The sequence below is a fragment of the Grammomys surdaster genome, unplaced genomic scaffold, assembly GCF_004785775.1.
Source record: "Grammomys surdaster isolate TR1022 unplaced genomic scaffold, NIH_TR_1.0 243, whole genome shotgun sequence".
NCBI classification, from domain to species: Eukaryota; Metazoa; Chordata; class Mammalia; order Rodentia; family Muridae; genus Grammomys; species Grammomys surdaster.
The window spans coordinates 2,916,174-2,936,506 of record NW_021604688.1 but is presented as its reverse complement, the minus strand read 5'-3'; the positions used below and the strand labels follow the sequence as shown (position 1 = coordinate 2,936,506).

General features: G+C 39.0%; 1 protein-coding gene across 1 annotated transcript in view; it reads left to right on the top strand.

Moving 5' to 3' along the window:
- The window catches only part of Ccdc178 (coiled-coil domain containing 178), a 298,089-nt gene that overhangs the window by 74,332 nt on the left and 203,424 nt on the right, over nt 1-20,333 (top strand). Inside the window, exons 13-15 of the mRNA XM_028774890.1 lie at nt 6,288-6,471; nt 17,264-17,326; nt 18,827-18,988. Of these exons, the coding sequence (XP_028630723.1) occupies nt 6,288-6,471; nt 17,264-17,326; nt 18,827-18,988 (409 nt within the window). The remainder of the gene's footprint in view (nt 1-6,287; nt 6,472-17,263; nt 17,327-18,826; nt 18,989-20,333) is intronic.

Sequence of the window (20,333 nt, the reverse complement as noted above, 5' to 3'; positions counted from 1 at the left end):
TCTCGTATGCATGAGAATGATAGATCCTGTATTCAAATCCATTCTGTTAACCTATCTCTTTTTATTGGGGAATTGATTCCATTGTTATTGAGAGTTATTAATGATCATTGATTGTTAATTCTTGTTATTTTGGTGTTTGTGGTGTTAGTGTGTATGTGTGTGTGTGTGTGCATGTGTATGTTTTTCTTTGTTTTGCTCATGCAAATTTATTTATTTCATGTTTTTTTTTTAATCAGGTATAGCTAGCCTCCTTGGGTTTGAGCTTCCTTTCTAGTATTTTCTGTAGATTTGGATTTATAGATAGATAGATAGATATTATTTAATTTTTTGTTGGAATATCTTGTTTTTCTCCATCCACAGTGATTGAAAATTTGCTGGGTATAGTAATCTACGTTGGCATCTACAGTTTCTTAGAGGATGCAAGGCATCTCTTGAGGTTCTTATAAGCATTTACAGTCTCTGTTGAGAAGTTGGATAGAATTTTGATAGGTCTGTTTTTGTATGTTACTTGGCCTTTAATCTCTCATAGGTTTTAATAGTCTTTCTTTGTTTGGTCCATTTGGTGTTTTGATTTTTATGTTTTGGGGGGTGATTTTTTTTGTGTGGTCCAATGTAATTGGTTTTCTATCACCTTCTTTTATGTTTATAGTCATCTCTTTCTTTAGGTTGGAAAAAGTTCCTTCTATAATTTTATTGAAAATATTTTCTGGTTCTTAGAGCTTGAACTCTCCCCCTTCTATTCCTATAGTTCTTAAGTTAAGTATTTTCATGGTATGCTAGGTTTCTCAATGATTTTGTCAGAAATTTTTTATATTTAACATTTTCTTTGACTGATGTATTTGTTTCTTCTATTGTATCTTCTACCTCTGCTCTGACCGGGGCTCCAGATAGCTAGATGTGCAGGTCCTGGCACCCATGAGCCATCCCTCATGCTGCATCCATAAAGCTCAGCTGAACCCCAGATGATATCTGCCATTCTCACAGTACCTGGTAGAAATGAGACCCTTAAAACTTAATGATTATCTAAAGGATTTATATATTTAGAAATGCTCAGTTAGCAAGATGTTCACACAATGAGAGTTCTTAACCAGTATCTAACCTTTTGATAGAAGTTGCTACCCAGGACAGCTTTCAACCCATCTGTGGTTCTCCATGGCTGCTAGCCTCCTTATTCTCCTCCCTTCCCTCTCTTTCTTCCCCCATTCCTCTTTTTCTCCTCTCTCCTTCCTCTCTTCCTCTCCCAGCTTCACCTCCTCTTCTACTGCCTAATCACTTCTCTTCCATGGTCTCCACTAGCTTCATGGTGTGTACACCCACAGACACATGTTTCTTTTTAAAATTCATTTGTGTACTTTTTTATCATATTTCCCTTTCTACAAATATGCTAAACTTCTTTATTTTCCGTTGAGAAATAATTCAGCCTTAGTGAGCTTGTTACATTCAAAATTTAAAACAAAAAATAAAACACAGCTTTTTATGTTCAGTTCCCCATAATACTTTGGAAACATCAGGAACTGCTAATCATATCATCTTTCTTTTCAATTTTATAACTTCAATGACCAACATGATGACTGGTACACTATGAGCATACTTTGTTTGCTTGTTTCTTTGATTTTGTATTTCAAGACAAGTTTCTGAGTTTAGTCTCTGGTTGTTTAAAAATCTTTATGTAGGTCAGAATGCTCTTGAACTCAGAGATCTGCCTGCCTTTCACTCCAGAGTTCTGGGATTAAAGGTGTGCATTACCATTGCTGGCTTGTGAACATTCATTAAGTACATGCTGAATAATATTTTAAGTTGAATAATATTCTAATTATAAAAAGTCAATTTAGTTATATTACATGACATTCTTTAACATAAATTTTAAGATAGAAAGAGCAGTTATTTCATTGTTTAATGTTTCTATGAGAAATGGCTTTAGAAAGTGCTATTTTTACTTAATTCAGCATATATCTCCAAAGAGAATTTTATAGCTTTGTAATTATGACTCCATGTGTTCTCTAAAGGAATAAACTTTTGATTGAAGCCTCACATGATTCCCATAAAAATAAAGTGTTTTAAAAATGGGCTCATGCAATTATAAAATGCATCAGAAAATATCCACCATGAATGGAAGCTTATTAGCTACTCTTAAAAGCTACCACTCAAAATAAGTTGAAATAATACAATAATTATATGATTTGAGAATATACTCGAATAATCCCATTATTTTAGAACTTAGATAATGAAAACATTAGATACATCTCAAGTGAGTTTAAAAATGGTTACAGGAACAGAATAAAGTATAAGAAAATTATTAGCAAAAGACCCAGTCAAACTTGATAAATAATCCTTAAAATATTTGAGAAGGAAGGTGGACTCCAGGCTACTCAGGATTCTGCTACAAAGCAGTAGATTCAACAACCATACTCTTCAGGACCTAATGTGGCACCAAGGGGCAAAGGCAAAACAAATAACAAGGAAAGAGTTTCAGAAAATGGGGAGGGGAGAAAGAGAGAGAGAGAGAGAGAGAGAGAGAGAGAGAGAGAGAGAGAGAGAGAACATTCATAGGTATCTGGAAACAGGTGATCCAAAGGTGAAGTCTTCAGATCACAAAACATCTCATGCAAGGTATACCCAGAAATAGAACTGTTCAATTTATACTGTAGCCTACTTATATTAGAAGGAGGAGGATGGCTATGACAAGCTTCCTGCTAAGTTTGTTCTACAGTAACAGTATCTGTAAACAGCATTCCTTTCTACAGTTTACTCAAAAATGATAATTCCTACTCAAGGCCTGCCTGTGGCTGTATGTGTCCTCAGGCTCAACACACTACTTCAGGTTCAGAACATACTTTAGGTCTCTCAGACAGACTCTCATTATGTATCAAAGACTCTCCACAACCTATAATCCTGACCCAGCCTCCAGAGTGCTGGTATTAAAAGTATGTAATAGTAAATAGTTTTAAAATACGTGTTTCATTTTCCTTGTCTTTTTTTTAGAATCTATGTTTGGTGTATGTATTTGATGTAGATGTGTTTGCCACTGCACATAAAAACGTGCAGGTGTATTTGGAAGACAGAGATCAACTTCAAGTGTCATCCCTCAGACACCATCCACTTTCCTTCCAGACAGAGTCTCTCACTGGCCTTGAGTTACCAATTAGCTAAATTGAATGGCCAATGAACCCCATGATACCATCTGTCTGTGCCTCTCCAGTGTTTTGTGGGTTCTGGAGATCAAACTCATGTCCTCACACTTGTTCATCAAATGGTTTACCAGCTAAACCATCTCCCCAGCCCTTGCATCTACTTGTTAAATAAACACAACCATTTCCACTATGTCTCATCTTTTTCATATTGCCATATTCTTATCTCCATCTCTTTTTCTCTGTGTGAACCTCCTGATTCAATCTAACATTCTTGGAATTTCTATCCCATTGACAGTGCTCTTCTGAGTCACAACAAAGATCCTAAGACAATATCAAGGACAACAGTAATATACAACTGACCCAGAAAGCATCTATGATGAGCTTTGCATTCAGTAATCTGTGTGTTAGTACTGTCACTTCTATTGGCCATAGCTGGTCAGTGAGTTGGTCTTTTCCCAGAAAACACAGTTCCTGGGTATCTCACTGTACAATGAAGCCCTCCCTATTCACTTGCCTCTGGGATAATTTAGGCAGTTTTCTGATGGTTGTTGCCCACTCCTGCTTTGATTTTTTTTTTTTGTTTTTTTGGAACCATTTATTTCTGACTTGAGTGCCTCACTGTCCTTGGCACACCTTGAGTAGATAAATCTTCTTGCTCACATGTGTTTATTCTTGTGAGAACAAGAGACTGGAAAGATGAGTCGGGGCTGCTCATCCATCTTGTCCTTATAGCTTCCGGTCTCTCCCATGAGTTGGCCACAGTCACTCGCTTTCCCTAGATCCAGTGGTTGCTTCTTTGAACAAAGCTTCTTGTACATTGTTCTAAAACCGGGTTTTTTCAGCACCACCTGGGCACAAAATAATGTCTGTCTCACATCTCCTGGCTCCTCTCCAGAGAACAGAGTCCAGCAGTCTGTCACGTAATAAGCTCTCCATATGATGGGAAAGACTTTTCTAATCATTTGGGGTTTGTTTCCTCATCATACTTCAGCATTATCACCTGAGCTGTGTGAAAATGTCCATGCTGGAACTTTACCTCAAATCAAATATAGCAGAATTTTCTGAAGCGCAGAGTCATGTTACGTGCCTTTCATTAGATTGTCATACACTCCTGACCTGAGAGCCATTGCTTTCAACAGCATGTTTATGTAGTTCTCAGCTTGCAAGATATCATATCCTACCCAGGAGACACATAGTAATACCTGGAGATACTTGATTTTCAAATTGAGATGCTGCTTGTCATAGTTAGGATTTCTATTGCTGTGACCAAACAACATGACCAGAAAACAAGTTAGAGAGAAAAGGGTTTATTTAGCTTATACTTTCATAATACTGTTTATCACCAAAGGAAGTTAGGATATAAACTTAAGCACGGCAGGAACCTGAAGGCAGGAGTTGATGCAAGAGGCCATGGAGGTGTGCTACTTACTGGCTTACTTCCCATGGCTTGCTCAGCCTGCTTTCTTATAAAAAACCAGGACCACCAGGCCAGGACAGAAACCACCCACCGTGGCCTGGGCCCTCCTTCATTGATCACTAATTGAGAAAATGCCTTATAGTTGACTCATGGATGTATTCCCTTAACTGAGGCTCCTTCCTCTCTGAAGACTCTAGTTTGTGTGAACGCCAGCTAGTACAGTGTTGCAGTGGATATGCTGTTGAATAATTAGTGGGAAGACACTGATAAATGTCGTTCAACACACAGTATACTCTCTGTCCTCAATGCATGTCTCATCTGGTGCAAACTGACTAAGCCCAGAGTTTGGTTTAGGTTTTCACTCTTTCATTTAAAGCATTCTCTGGTAATGTCACCACCGTATGAATCAAAAAGGTGATAGTCCAAAGACACCAAATGCCACTATGATGAAGCAAAAATGTGATGGACAGATCAGAAAGGTGGGGAAAAATGGGGTGGTACCTGCTCAATGGAAGGAAGCAGAACTGGAGATGTGATGGCAGTGACAGATTAGACAGAGAGCTGAGATTGAAATGCTGTCAGTGCTCAGTAAGGACAGCATGGTGGTATTCAATAGCCTAGTGCTTTTGCAGATGCAGACTCAGCTCCCTGAACCTGCTGCCTGGCCATGAGATCCCCTGGCTCTGGGCAATGATGGAGGCCTGAGATGAGGAAAGGTTCACTTTGGACCTCATGGAGGACCACCATGATCCTAGATGCCACCAAAGGTCATGTTGGTGTCTGCGGTCCCTGTTGTTGTCCCAGGTCGCAAAGATGTCTGCGATCCAAGTAGATATATCAATCTGTTCAATGGCCTGATGTCTAGGTGAAGTCCTCCAACTTTGCCACCTGTGGCATTTTAGGGGGCTATCCTCATGAAAGTGGCATGTGTAACCACCTCAGGTCATGTTGATGCTTGTGATCTTGCAGCTGCTGAGAACCATGAGTGGGTCTTCAGTCCAGATTGGCCAAGGGCTGGGTGGATGTCTGTGGCTCCTGTTATCACAGAAGCACACACAGATGTCCATGGTATGGGCTACTATCTGGATCCATGTTAATCTCCTTGTGCATAGAACAGCTGGCCCTGCCTCTCTCAGGCTACCACACAGCTCTCCTCAGCTCATGGAGGAGAAAATCTCATCCTCCCTTGAGGGGCCTGCCACTAGGATCTTAAGCATGCTCCAGAAAACACAAAATGAGCTTGTTTTTATTAACTTTCCTCTCTTTTTATGGGGGCATGGTCACAGGGGACAGGTGTGGCCATGGGAAGACTGGTAGGTAAGTGTGATTGAGGTATATTATATGAGATTCCCAATTAACCAATAAACATTATTTATTTTTCAAAAAGGTGATAGAGGGGAGTCCAAGAAGGCATTTCACATTGGCACTATGATTCCCAGGTGGCAATAGACCTGAAGATGCCTGCACAGGTGTTGACAACAGGTTGCTTCTGAAAGCTAAGCCTTTCCCATAGGCTATTATGGCTTCTGAGACTGAGCATAGCCTACAGCTTAGTACAAACCAACAGGAATACAAACAAATACCTTAGACACGGGTATATATTCAGATTTGACTTCACTCCTTGGTCATTTTGTGATTTTGGCAACATAAAGTATAATTTGTTATTAGTAGTAAATATAATTGTCAAGCAAATGTATATATTCTCTAAGAATAACTATTAATTTTTTGCTTTTTTATAGTATAAAGAAAAAAACAGAACTTGAGGAAGAAATCCACTCATTTGTGGAGATGAAGATAAAGAATAACAATTACCTCAAACAGCTCTACAAGCAGGCTTATCACACTGGGGCTGTTTACCATCTAGCTAAACACAAAACAGAGGAGCTGGAGGATAAACTAGCGGAAGTGAGAAGAAAATTCAAGGTCAGTTATCATTGGTCACCTCTTAACTGTGCAAAAGGAGTGATTAACCTGAGTTGCCTTGAGTTAATCTTCCTCAGTAGTCAGATTAGCTTAAGGGTTAAGAATCTCCCAAGAGTCCAATAAAATGCCTGCTACACAAGCCCAGAGACCAGAGTTCAAATCCCAAGAACACATGTTAAAACTGGATGCAGTATAAACCCATTCCTTGGGGGTTCAAAGACAGATGGATACCTGGAGTGTATTAGCTAGCCAGTCTACCCAAGTGGATGGACTGACTTCACTGACTTCAGGTCCTGTGGGAGACCTTATCTCAAAAAAAATGAGGAGGAGGAGGAGGAGGAGGAGGAGGAGGAGGAGGAAGAAGAAGAAAAAGAAAAGGAAAATAAAGGTGAAGTGACTGAGAAAAGCCACTTGTCTCCACAGGAAGGTGCATCACGTGGATATGAACACCCACCTACACTGTACAATACACACCACAAAAGGAAAACATCATTTCAGCCATGTGACTTAGATGTGTGTGGGAATAGGAGTGGTGTTTGATATTTAACCCAGGACTTCACACATACTAGGCGACCTCCCTATCAAGTGAGGCATATTCTAAGCTCTAGTATTACTGTTCTTTTAAAACACCATCTAACATACAAGAAGAAAAATCATATCTCTACAAAGGACTGGGGTGGTGCAATTCACTGATCAGCATTTTATCTACCTTATGCTGAGAACAGCTGTAACCTTCCAGACGCAGGAGTGTGGAACTTGATTGAGTTTTCTCATGTACACATAACTTGTATGTTAGCTAGGGAAGATTCTAAGACTTTAGAGCCTCTATAACAAACCAATATGGTGTGCCTCATCAGCCTGCAAATTAGTATGAGGAACCTTCTAGGCAACAGTGCTACAGAATCCGATGTTCACGGGACATTCTTCAAGTCATTCCTATTTGAACGATAACCCATTAGTGGACACCTCCTGCCATGTGCTTCAATGTCAGTCCCAAGTTTCTGACCTGGAGGACACATGAACAGGATGCTGGCCACCATATTACTGAATGTCTGACTGCATCCAGAGTGTGGTGCTGGTGATTTCACCTGTGAGCCTGTTCATTCTGGAAAGCACTCTGTCACTGAATCATGATCCCCACCAAGTTTTTTTTTTTTGTAGCTGTATTTTAAGATGTGTTGTCATGATGTGCTGAAACTAACGCAGAAACTCTGATATCCAGAATATGATTACAACCATGTCACTTTTGGGTTATTTCTGAGAAATGGTCTAGCTCACTATAGAGGTAGAATTTCTTGTAACTTACAGTAAAATGCCATGCATGTTCTGGGCAGTAGTAAATCATGAATAACCAAAAATATCAAACAACTCCCAGAAATTTCCAGCTATATGAGATGATCTGACCTCAGTTTTCCAAGCTTCAGTAGCAGTAACCAGCCTATTCAGGGAAGAGCTACCTTCTGAGACTGTAGGGTATGATTCACAAGCTATAGAACATGAGACAAGAAGTAGGTAGTGCATCTTCGTCATGACAGTGAATTAACCAATGTAAACATCCAAACTTGTATCTGAGTTGTGTTTTTGCCTGCCTGAGAGTCACTCAGTAGCTATATCACATAACACATCAAGTGTTATAATATTGCAGTACCATTATCAAAAACTAGTTTTTCACATATGTGCATTTGGATAGTAAGCTCTTCTTTCCTATAAAAACATTGTAGGAAGAAAAGATAGCTTTTATTATTTACCCAAATGAATAGTTTTTCAATGGTTTCAGCAAACAGTTATTATTGTTTACAATGTATCGTTTACTCTCTGACACTTTCGTAAGCAAAACAGTTTTTGTAAGCAAAATCCCATTTGTAAGCAAACAGATCCAACAGCTAAATATCTGTATCATTAAATATCTTTTTAAACCTGAACAGCAAAGGTGACCCCACACTATGGAATGTTCTTTATGTTTCTCCCTGTTTCTTTTTAGAATACGTCATATATCAGGCTCCAACTTAAATAAACAGTATTACATATTATCTACACAGAGGTTAAATATCAGTGTTGCTATACTCAACTGAGACCTGAGAACTTCAGACTAATAAACTTTAAGAATATTCTCAATATCGTATTTAGGGAGAGCCTGTTTGGGCCATCACCAGACTTTATACTGAGGTCATATCCACCTTGAAGCATCCTGACCAAGTACAGTCAGAGGCAGCTCTGTCTTGGTTTGGTTTGGTTTGCTTTGCTGTGGTTTGGTTTGGTTTGGTTGTTTACATAAATCTCGAATTGATTTCAAACCTGACTTGGACGTTCCTCTTAGCTCCTATCTGTCACTCTTCGGTACATGGAGGCTGGCTTTCGGATTCTAAACTGAGTTTTGTTTATGGTGAGTATTTCCTTCCCCTTTCAGTTTGAAGACAACACTACACTGTCTTTATTCTGGAACAGCTGTTTCCAGCAGTATCACAGCTCTCTGCTGCCACCTTCTGGTTTCTGGCTGCTAAAACCAGGCAGCAAGTTGGTCCGTGGTGAACTCTTGGCAGAGGCCCAGAGGCTGCCATTTCTTTTGAAACCAAGTCTCCTTACATGCTCTTTGAAGTGGTCATTGGATCTCCTTATTTCTTTTCTCCAAAATCAGAATGAAACAGCTGTAACAGAGGCCTTGTGGCCTGCTCAGCTTAAAATATTTACTTACTCTCTCACCCTTTATCAGAAGCTTCTCTGACCCCTTCTCTGAAGAACTCAATAATTGTGAAAGTAGGTACAGTCACTGACTGAAGCCATGTGAAAGTACCTGGAGAGGTGACACACAAAAGGAACTGCTGTCCCACAACAGAGACCTCACTGCCCTGAGCTAGCGTCTCTGAGGAGGGCACAGCACCAGCTTTCTGCTAACTCTGGCCAAACACAAGGGTGGTAAAATGTAGATTATGGGCAAAGAACCTCAAAGGACCCAGGATCCTAGAAAGAAGAATAAAATGCCAATTACGCATAGGAGGAAGGTTAGAGCCCCTTGCTGAGACGAGCCCTTGTTTGGCCCTCCACTGCCCTCTACTGAGAAAGCTCTACTTTCCTCCAGCTGCCAAAGAACACAGGGACATGTGTGCAGTCAGCAACATGTCCTAAATCCGAGTTCAAAGCAGGGGATGATGGGTACAGACAAGAGACCACCTTGCAAATGTTTTGGTTTATTTAGTTGATGTGTGACGAGGACCACAAAAGGCCCTTATGTATAAAACTCTGAGCCTTTCCCAGTCGTGGTCTTCAACATTAAAAAAAGAGGTGAATGGGAGGGGTGGACTGAGGCAAATGATTAAGAGTATTTGCTGCTCCAGCCAATGGCACAGGTTCCTTCTGGTCTGAGCCTGTGCCCTGAGCAGACTTTGGTCGCTGGCTTCACACCCAGTCCCACAACACCCAGAGAAATTTTGACTCCCAGGAGATCTGACACAACAGGATCTCAGGAGCTTAGTCAAAGCAGAATTTCAGGATCCCAGAGGCAGTTTGAATCCCATGAGCTCCGACACACCCAGGATCTCAGGAGCACAGGATCCCAGAATCACAGGATCGCAGAGCCAGCTGGACTCTGAGGAGTTCTGAAACAGGATCACAGGAAGGACAGGCTCCAGTCAGAGACAGCAAGGGCACGTAGCACTAGAAATAACCAGATGGTGAGTGGCAAGCATAAGAACATAAGCAACAGAAATCAAGGCTACTTAGCATCATCAGTTCTCCCACCAGAACAAGTCCAGGATACCCCACCACACCAGAAAAACAAGATTCAGATTTAAAATCACTTCTCATGATAATGATAGAGGACTTTAAGAAGAACATAAATAACTCCCTTAAAGAAATACAGGAGAACACAGGTAAATAGGTAGAAGCCCTTAAAGAGGAAATAAAAAATTCCTTAAAGTATTACAGGAAAACACAACCAACCAAACAGGTGAAGGAATTAAACAAAACCATCCAGGACCTAAAAATGGAAATAGAAACAATAAAGAAAACACACAGGGAGACAATCCTGGAGATAGAAAACCTAGGAAAGAGATCAGGAGTCGTATATGCAAGCATCACCAAGAGAATGCAAGAGAGAGAAGAGAAAATCTCAAGTGCAGAAGGTACCATAAAAAACATTGACACAATGGTCAAAGAAAATGCAAAATGCAAAAATCTCATAATTCAAAACATCCAGGAAATCCAGGACTCAACGAGAAGACCAAACCTAAGGATATAATAGGTATAGAAGAGAGTGAAGATTCCCAACTTAAAAGGCCAGTAAATATCTTGAACAAAATTATAGGAGAAAACTTCTTTAACCTAAAGAAAGAGATGTCCATGAACATACAAGAAGCCTACAGAACTCCAAACAGACTAGACCAGAAGAGAAATGCCTCTCATAACATAATAATCAAAATACAAAATGCACAAAACAAAGAAAAAATACTAAAAGCAGTAAGGGAAAATAGTAAAGTAACATATAAAGGCAGACCTATAAGAATTACACCAGATTTCTCACCAGAGACTATAAAAACCAGAAGATCCTGGACAGACATCATACAGACCCTAAGAGAACACAATTGCCAGCCCAGATTACTATACCCAGCAAAACTCTCAATCACTATAGATGGTGAAACCAAGATATTCCATGACAAAACCAAATTTATACAGTATCTTTCCACAAATTCAGCTCTTCACAGGATAATAGATGGAAAACTCTAACACAAGGAGGAAAATTACTCCCAAGAAAAAGCAAGAAAGTAATCTTCTTTCTACAAACACAAAAGAAGATATCCACACAAACATAACTCCACCTCTAACAACAAAAATAACAGGAAGCAACAACCACTTTTCCTTACCCTTTATTAACATCAGTGGACTCAATTTCCTAACTAAAAGACACAGACTAACAGACTGGATACATAAACAGGACCCAGAATTTTACTGCATACAGAAAATGCACCTCAGTGACAACGACAGACACTACCTCAGGATAAAAAGCTGGAAAAATATTTCCAAGCAAATGGTCCCAAGAAACAAGCTGGAGTAGCCATTCTAATATAGAATAAAATCAACTTTCAAACAAAAGTTATCAAAACAGATAAGGAAGTACACTTCATACTTATCAAGGGAAAAATCTACCAACATGAACTCTCAATTCTGAACATCTATGCTCCAAATGCAAGGGCACCCACATTCATAAAAGAAACTTTTCTAAAGCTCAAAACACACACTGCACCTGACACAATAATAGTGGGAGACTTCAACACCCTACAATGGACAGATCATTGAAACAGAAAATAAACAGAGACACAGTGAAACTAACAGAAGTTATGAACAAAATGGATTTAATAGATATCTGTAGAACATTCTAAAACAAAAGAATATACCTTCTTTTCAGTACCTTATAGTACCTTCTTCAAAATTGACCATATAATTGGTCACAAAAAAGGTCTTAACAAAAACAAGAAGATTCAAATAATCCCTTGAATTATATCGGATCACCACAAACTAAGACTGGTTTTAATAACAACAAAAACAACAGAAAGCGATAAACTTGGTCAAGGAAGAAATAAAGAAATTAAAGAATTTTTAGAATTTAATGAAAATGAAGGCACAACATACCAAAACTTATGGGACACAGTGAAATCAGCAATAAGAGGAAAACTCACAGCTCTAAGTGCCTTCAAAAAGAAACTAGAGAGAGCATACACATACCAGTTTGATAGTACACCTGAAAGTACTAGAATAAAAGGAAACAAATACACCCTAGAGGAGTAGATGGCAGGAAGTAATCAAACTCAGGGCTGAAATCAGCCAAGTAGAAACAAAAAGAACTATACAAAGAATCAACAAAACCAGGAGCTGGTTCTTTGAGAAAATTCACAAGATAGATAAACCCTTAGCCAGACTAACCAGAGGGCACAGAGACAATATCTAAATTAACAAAATCAGAAATGAAAAGAGAGACATAACAACAGAAATTGAGGAAATTCAAAAAATCATCAGATCCTACTACAAAAGCAAACTCAACAAATCTGGAAAGTATGGATGAAAAGGATAATTTTCTAGACAGATATCAGGTGCCAAAGCAAACTAAATGGAGAGAAATTTGAAGCAATCACACTAAAATCAGGGACTAGACAAGGCTGCCTATTCTCTCCCTATCTATTCAATATAGTACTGGAAGTCCTAGCCAGAGCAATGAGACAACAAAAGGAAGTCAAAGGGATACAAATTTGAAAGGAAAAAGTCAGAATATCACTATTTGCAGATGATATGATCATATACTTAAGTGACCTCAAAACTTCCACCAGAGAACTCCTAAACCTGATAAACAACTTCAGCAAAGTGGCTGGATATAAAATTAACTCAAACAAATCAGTAGCCTTCCTCTACTTAATGAATAAACAAGCTGAAAAAGAAATTAGGGAAACGACACCCTTCACAATAGTCACAAATAATATAAAATACCTTGATGTGAATGTAACCAAGAAAGTGAAAGACCTGTATGAGAAGAACTTCAAGTCTCTGAAGAAAGAAATCGAAGAAGATCTCAGATAACGGAAATATCTCCCATGCTCGTGGATTGGCAAGATTAGTATAGTAAAAATGGCCATATGCTAAAAGCATTCTACAGATTCAATGCAATCTCCATCAAAATTCCAACTCAATTCTTCATGAAGTTAGAAAGAGCAATTTGCAAATTCCTCTGGAATAACAAAAAAAAACAAAAAAAACAAAACAAAAACAAAAACAGGACAGCGAAAACTACTCTCAACAATAAAAGAACTTCGGGGGAATCACCATCCCTGACCTCAAGCTGTATTACAGAGCAATAGTGATTAAAAAAAAAAAAACCTGCATGGTATTGGTACAGAGATAGGCAGGAAGGGCAATGGAATAGAACTGAAGACCCAGAAATGAACCCACAAACCTATGGTCACTTGATCTTTGGCAAATGAGCTAAAACCATCCAGTGGAAAAAAAGACAGCATATTCAACAAATGAAGTTGGTTCAATTGGCAATCAGCATGTACAAAGATGAAAATTGATCCATTCTTATCTTTTTGTACAAAGCTCAAGTTCATGTGGATCAAGGACCTCCACATAAAACCAAATACACTGAAACTAATGGAAGAGAAGGTGGGCAGAGCCTCAAACACATGGGCACAGGGGAAATTTTCCTCAACAGAACACCAATGGCTTATGCTCTAAGACCAACAATCAAGAAATCGGATGTCATGAAATTGCAAAGCTTCTATAAGGCAAAGGACACTATCAATAGGACAAAATGACAACCAACAGATTGGGAAAAGATCTTTACCAACCGTACACACACACACACACACACACACACACACACACACACAAGCGCACCATCTACAATGTACCACATTAACTGTAGTGGATGGGCCTCCAGCCACTCCTTAATTTATACCATTGGTTCTCAACTTGTGGGTCATGACGCCTTTAGAAGCTGAATGACCCTTTCACAGGGGTTGCATATCAGATATCCTGCATATCAGATGTTTACATTATGATTCATAATAGTAACAAAATTGCAGTTATGAAGTAGTAATGAAAACAATTTTATGGTTGGGGGAGCAAGAGTCGCAGCATTAGGAAGGTTCAGAACCACTGCGCTACACAGTTCCAATATGCATGAATTTCCATGAACATCCAGCCATACAACTAAGCAAAGACTCCTTTACCCATAAAACACATGTAAAATTAGCACAGTCTCCAAAAGGGTGTCCAATAAATGTTAAAACAGCAAAGTGTTTCACAACTACTGCAGTCTCTGTCATGCCCAGCTCCTGTCTTTGAGCCTTTCCAGCAATGGTGCAACAGAGTTGAGGAAGCAGCTCCCATATTGGGCCTTGTGTTAATCCAGCCTCCTAGTAATCTGTGCTCATTCCCTCCGGGGTTTGTCCTCAACAGCTACTTGATTCATGGTACACAATTACGGGAGCACCTCTGCAGAGCCCATGACTTTGCAGGGTGTATTCCATCTCATAGCCCACTATGGAGTTACTATCAGACTGACATATCTTCACTCCAAGTCTCACCTCTCAACCACCTCTAATATAGGCTCCCGAACCATGATCTGCCAAGACAGATTGCTTCAGAGACAGCCTGGTATAGTTGCTTGTCGAGGAGATAGGCAAAAGAAAACTGGTGGCTCTACATGAAACTGCATATCACTTTGTAGGGTTTTAAGAATCTAGAAACCATTAGGAGGCCAAACCATCAGGATGAAGTCCCTTAGAGTCATCAGGCTGTGTGAATTAGCACGCCAACTTAGCCAGCCATGGGCAAAACTTTTGGACATGGAAGCTGCCAGCTTTAAGTTTTTAGACTATTTAAGTATTTGTCACAGTTTTCCAAAGAAAAAGAAAATAGGTTATAGTAGCTATTTTACATATTTAGTTACGAAGTTATGGTAAGATGATCACACACATTAGGCACATTTCTATTTTAGCCTCTCTAGTCATAGTTAAAGTGATGCTTGCCTGTTGAGGGCACCGTTTCTCTATGCAGTTCCACCGTGCATTGGGTGGAACTGCATAGATTCCTTTCCTTGCTTAAAGTCATCCTCCTTCCTTGTACAGCTTAGTCCTGAGAACTGATACTCAGAAAGTCCCTCTTGGAAACTTACTCCAACCTGGAACAAATCTGAAGGCCCATGCTTGCTTGCTGGTCCTATATGGTGCTGACTAAGAAGACTGAAGGAACTATATCACATATCTCTGCCTGTCTCTGTCTCTGTCTCTGTCTTTCTCTGCTCGAATTCTCGTGTGTGTGTGTGTGTGTGTGTGTGTGTGTGTGTACGCACGCACGCTCTCATGCATGTGTGTGCATGTGTAGTCTTGCTTATTCCTCTTGTGCTCCTACAGTTTGGTGTACACAATTTCTCAGTGTACCATATACTGACCTGCAACCCACAATCTACCTTCAGGGACACATCCTGGGAATATAAGCTGTCAAGAGGAGTCACCCTATTCTTTTGTGATACCTTATAGCTTTAGCTCTGGTCATTGGAGGCTCATCTTATTTGTTTTTTGTGTCCTTTAGGCTCTATTTGGGCAATGGCAGCAGTCCATCCAAGAAGCATCCAACCTTTAGGTTATTGTGAAGGGACCTGTGGTCCATTTGTTTTTCTGTAAGGATTATGATGGGTGGAGGATTCTTACAGCTTGAGTAAAGTATGACTTTAGCTGCCCTGTCAGAACTAGATGCTTTCTCTCATGGAGACCAGTCTGAATAAATAGAATTTGGAAGAAGCAAGGCAGAAAGACTGGGAAATCTCTCTTGGGCTCTGGAAAGAAACTTGTGGGACTATGGATTCCTCCACTGATAATAGAGTTTTGTACAGATAGCAATTTCAAATGATTTAACATGATCTAGAATCATCTGGGCAAAGAGTCTCAGGGAGAGACTGGTCTGCTCCATCAGGTTGGCCTCTGAGCCTGTCAGGGGAGGAGTAACTTGATTAAGTTAAATGAGGTAGGAAGACCTCCCCACTGTTGGTGCCAACATTCCTGAACTGTGAGAAAGCAAGAACATGAGCTGGTCTCTAGTGTGGTACATTAATTCATTGGTCTTTGCCCTTGACTGTCAGAGTAGTGTGACCAGCTGCTCAAGTTCTTCCACCTTGACTCTCCACCAACGGTGGACTCTAACTTCAAACTGTGAACCAAATAAATCCTTTGTCCTTTAGCACACATTTGTCAGGGTACCTGATCACAGCAATGGGAGGTGAAATTGAGGCACTTTTGTGTTAGTTACTTTTGTTTTGTTTTGTTTTTCAATCAATTTGTTATTAATACAAGTTAACAAGCAACAAATAGTGGAAGCTTGTATGAAGCATTAATGACATGGAACCTGGATTCAAAGAATGTGAGCACAAGCACTAGCACTAGCCTTACCAACTATAACAGGAATACTCTGCTGCTTGGATAAATAATCTTAATTCTCGTTGCTGCCTGGGTAAAGGAAGGGCTGGAAGGTGAACCAGTGTGCTTACTTCTCCTTATTGCCCCTGTAGACCAGATATAACTATGGTGTCAGCAAAGAAGTGGGGGACATCATAAACTGATAAGAACCTGTGATTCCTCTTTGCAAACTTGAGTGTCTCTTTTCAATCTGGAGAGCAGCCTGAAGGTACGCCAGCTTAACTCTCAGATATTGGACTGCAGTGTAATCACAAGGCAGATGGATCTACAGAACGACTTCTGATGCTGGTTTGTGTCATTTCAAAGCCAGACTGAATAATTAAGATCATTATCCAGGGGACAAAGGAAAGATGATTTCTACCCCTTTTGACTACTAATTCTCAAAGAATGTATTTTTCTTGAAAAATAAAGAAATTTCTCTAGTCAATTGGAAGTTATAATAACACCGTGCATGGACCACACATGATTATATCTATTTTGCTTTGAACATTCATAGTATTTATGCTGGAACGTGGTACTAAAAAGAATCCATTTTTCTGGAAGAAAAGAAGTCAAAGATAATTTAGGTTTTACTCTTTGACTTTATTTTCGGTCTGAACTATAAGATACAACCTAGATAAAACTAAATCTTGCTGTTTCCTATATAACATTTAAGTGCTTTGTCTCAAATAATATTAATATCTTTAAAAATAGTTATAATATGCACATGTAATGACTAATTTGCTCTTTATTCCTATACAAATAAACTGTATCTTGTATTAGTAACTGCAGCTAAAACTTTTATTTTTATATATTCTGAGAATAAAGTCTTCATTTGATAACTTTTTGACATACAGAGTAGAGAAGAATTCCTGAAGAGGCTCATGAGAAGTGACATAGCTGCAGGCCTTGAGATTCAGGTAATACTAATTTGGCTTCTGTTTTCTTCTTCCTTTAATTTGCATTTTACTTAGCATTTTAAATTTGCCTGTAATGAGGCATCTTTTGTCACTGCTTGGTTTGCAAGCCAGCACTTTTCTCTCCTTAGCTGATGACAGTTGGCCTCTGTGTACAACTAGAGCGCCTGATCATGCATAAAGAAACTGACCTCCCATGCACATATCTCATTTTGTGGCTTAATGGGAATTTCTGCCAGTCTAGTGAAAGGGCAGTAGACTCTTATTCCAAACTGTCTAACTCCTTAGTTTGCTTTCTGATGATGTTACATTTTCTTTACTTTTAGTGTCTTTCAATGGAATCTCTTTATTTAACCCTGAAAAAAAATGTGCTATGATATTTCTATAGCAGGTCTTTGGAATGGAAGTACAATAACTAGCCAACCCAAGTTGTGTTTTTCAATCTTGTTTATCTTTTGGAACCAAGCTTTGATACTCTAATCTGTTCCAGAAGGCTTTCCCTTCAGAAATATGTATATGTGAAGTTGAGATTGTTAAAATAGGAAAATTAAACTCACAAGACAAAAGAGACCATACTCATTTGATGTAGAAAACATTTAATCTCAATCGGGGATTTCTACCCTGCCTTTGGTTACTCAGATCCCAGATAAAAGACATACAACTTTATATTTATAATAACCCTTAATCAGCACTAGTGTTGGAGATTAAGACAGCTACCCTCAAAGGTATTAAAATCTAGTTCCCCATCAATAAACCCAAATTATACATTGTCATGCTCTGTCTGGGCAGCTCTTAACTCCAGTTGATGAGCCCTCATGGCCATGTTTTCAAGATTACTACCCCATGACATCCTCTCCTCTGTCCATCTTCTCGCTTTCCTTGTGGTCCCTGCCTTAGATCCCAACTCCTCTGGGAACCAAATCTTTGCCTGTTTCTCTTCTGCCCAACTATTGGCTATAGACATCTTTATTCTCCAATCAGAGATAACTTAAGGGTCAAGGTTACATAGAGTCACTTGGGTCTACTTGTAGATTCTCTCATCCCTGGTGCAACCAGATCTCAGAGATCAGTATTAGAATTATAATACATAGTAAAAATCAAACCTCAACAATGTGATGTGAAATTGTCTGCATTCTTAATCTAACTCTATAAAGAGGGACTTCTTCTGTAGTTTTTTATGATTTTTCTTCAATATTTTTGTAGTCAGCCAAGTCATATCTGCTTTATATTTTCTTATAACTTCCCTGCTCGTTGGTCACTTACAATTATCAAGTATGTGCTTGAACTTACTGGTCTCTAACAGGTACTTGACAATGTCAGATCTTTCTTGCCCATTTATTTTTTTCATCGATATGTGCTGTTTAAAATACCATAATCTTGCCTCTTGCTTTTCTATTGGAGACTGTAGTATTTGATTTTCAAATGATGGCACTGAATCCTTTTTAATAAAAGTGTGTATAATTAACAATAAATGACTGAACGGTTTACAATCTCTGTTGGCAGAAAAGGCTGTACGCCATTGAAGAGTCTCAGTTTGTTGAGATGCAGGAGTTTTTAAGAAGAAAAGCGCTCTATCATATGGCTTTGTTGGAAGTAGAGGAACCACTGCAAGAATTAGAGGAAGAAGCTGTGAGAATAAGGTACCTTCACAAACAACACTTAGATGTAAGCATTTACAGTAATTCATTACATAAAAATTGATTCATAACTAATCATCTACTTTTGGGGACATATCGGTTACTAAATAAAGTATGTGAAGACATACACACACACACACACACACACACATATATACATATATATGTGTTTTTGTATAGGAAAATCACAAACCGTCCAAGTTGTTACTCTTTCATGATCACATCATTATCAATTCATTTAAGAACTGTCAAGGCCCACTGTATAATCTATCTTACACTATACTTAGACCAAACTGTTTTGAAACTGAGTGAGCAGTGACTGGCCTGGTGAGACTGCCCAGCACAAAGCACTTGATTCAATCTCCACTGCTTCTTAATGAGATGCTAAAAGATTATGTTGACTTGATTATAAAACATGAAGTATTCTAACATTTTACAGGTAAGTTTTTGGTGCATAGAAAAGTTAAGACAGCTAGGGTGAAAAATAAAGCAAATATGGATAAAATATCTTCAAAACTGCAAGTTTATGTCAGTAACTGATATTACTGGCCCTTCCCAAAGGGAAAAATCATAAAAATATGTGTACATGCTATCATTTATCTTTCAGAGAGCTGGAGGGTGTGGTAAGAGCAATGAATTCTTGTCTTTCTCTGCAGGGAGGACACACATAGACTTGGGGCAATTTGGCAACATTGTTTTTTCTTTGCTGTAACTTTGGACCTTTGGGTATTAACAATTTTCAAAATGTTTTTATTGTTAAAATGTGAGTTACAAGGTATTCATTTTGTAAGGTTCCAAAACTCACTGAAGGAAGACCCCAAACTCAGATAGTATGCACAATGAAGAACATTTATTTCAGAATCAACCAGCAGCATTCAGGGGTCAACTATTCTTTAAAATGGCAACCCTAGACAAAGGCACACAGGCCTTCTTAAAGGAAATTAGGGGAAATTTCTAGAAGGATTAGGTAATCTAAAATTTTATTGATGGGTGCTGAGGGAAGGGGTTCACAGGGGTTGGCTTCTGATTGGTTTGTGCCAGGTAGTCAGCAGTCTGCATTCTTATGTCACAGGATGAGATAGGGCTGCCTAGCACAGGTAGCCTATCCTGAGATAAGATATTCTCTGTGGTTATTCCCAGGTTGTTCTTTGGGAACAGGTTTTATGAACTTGTTCCTGGATTTTATAGTCTGTTCCTTAAATGGAGACAGGTGGTTTTATATTGTCCTTTCACTGTTATAAGTATTTATCTTGACTTTCAAAGTCTCTCTATGAAAAATGCAAGAAAGTTTCCTTGTATTATAAACTACAGAAAACATGAGTCTAACCACATTGAGCAAATGGAGGCTTCTGAAAGGGATCCCACTCGACATA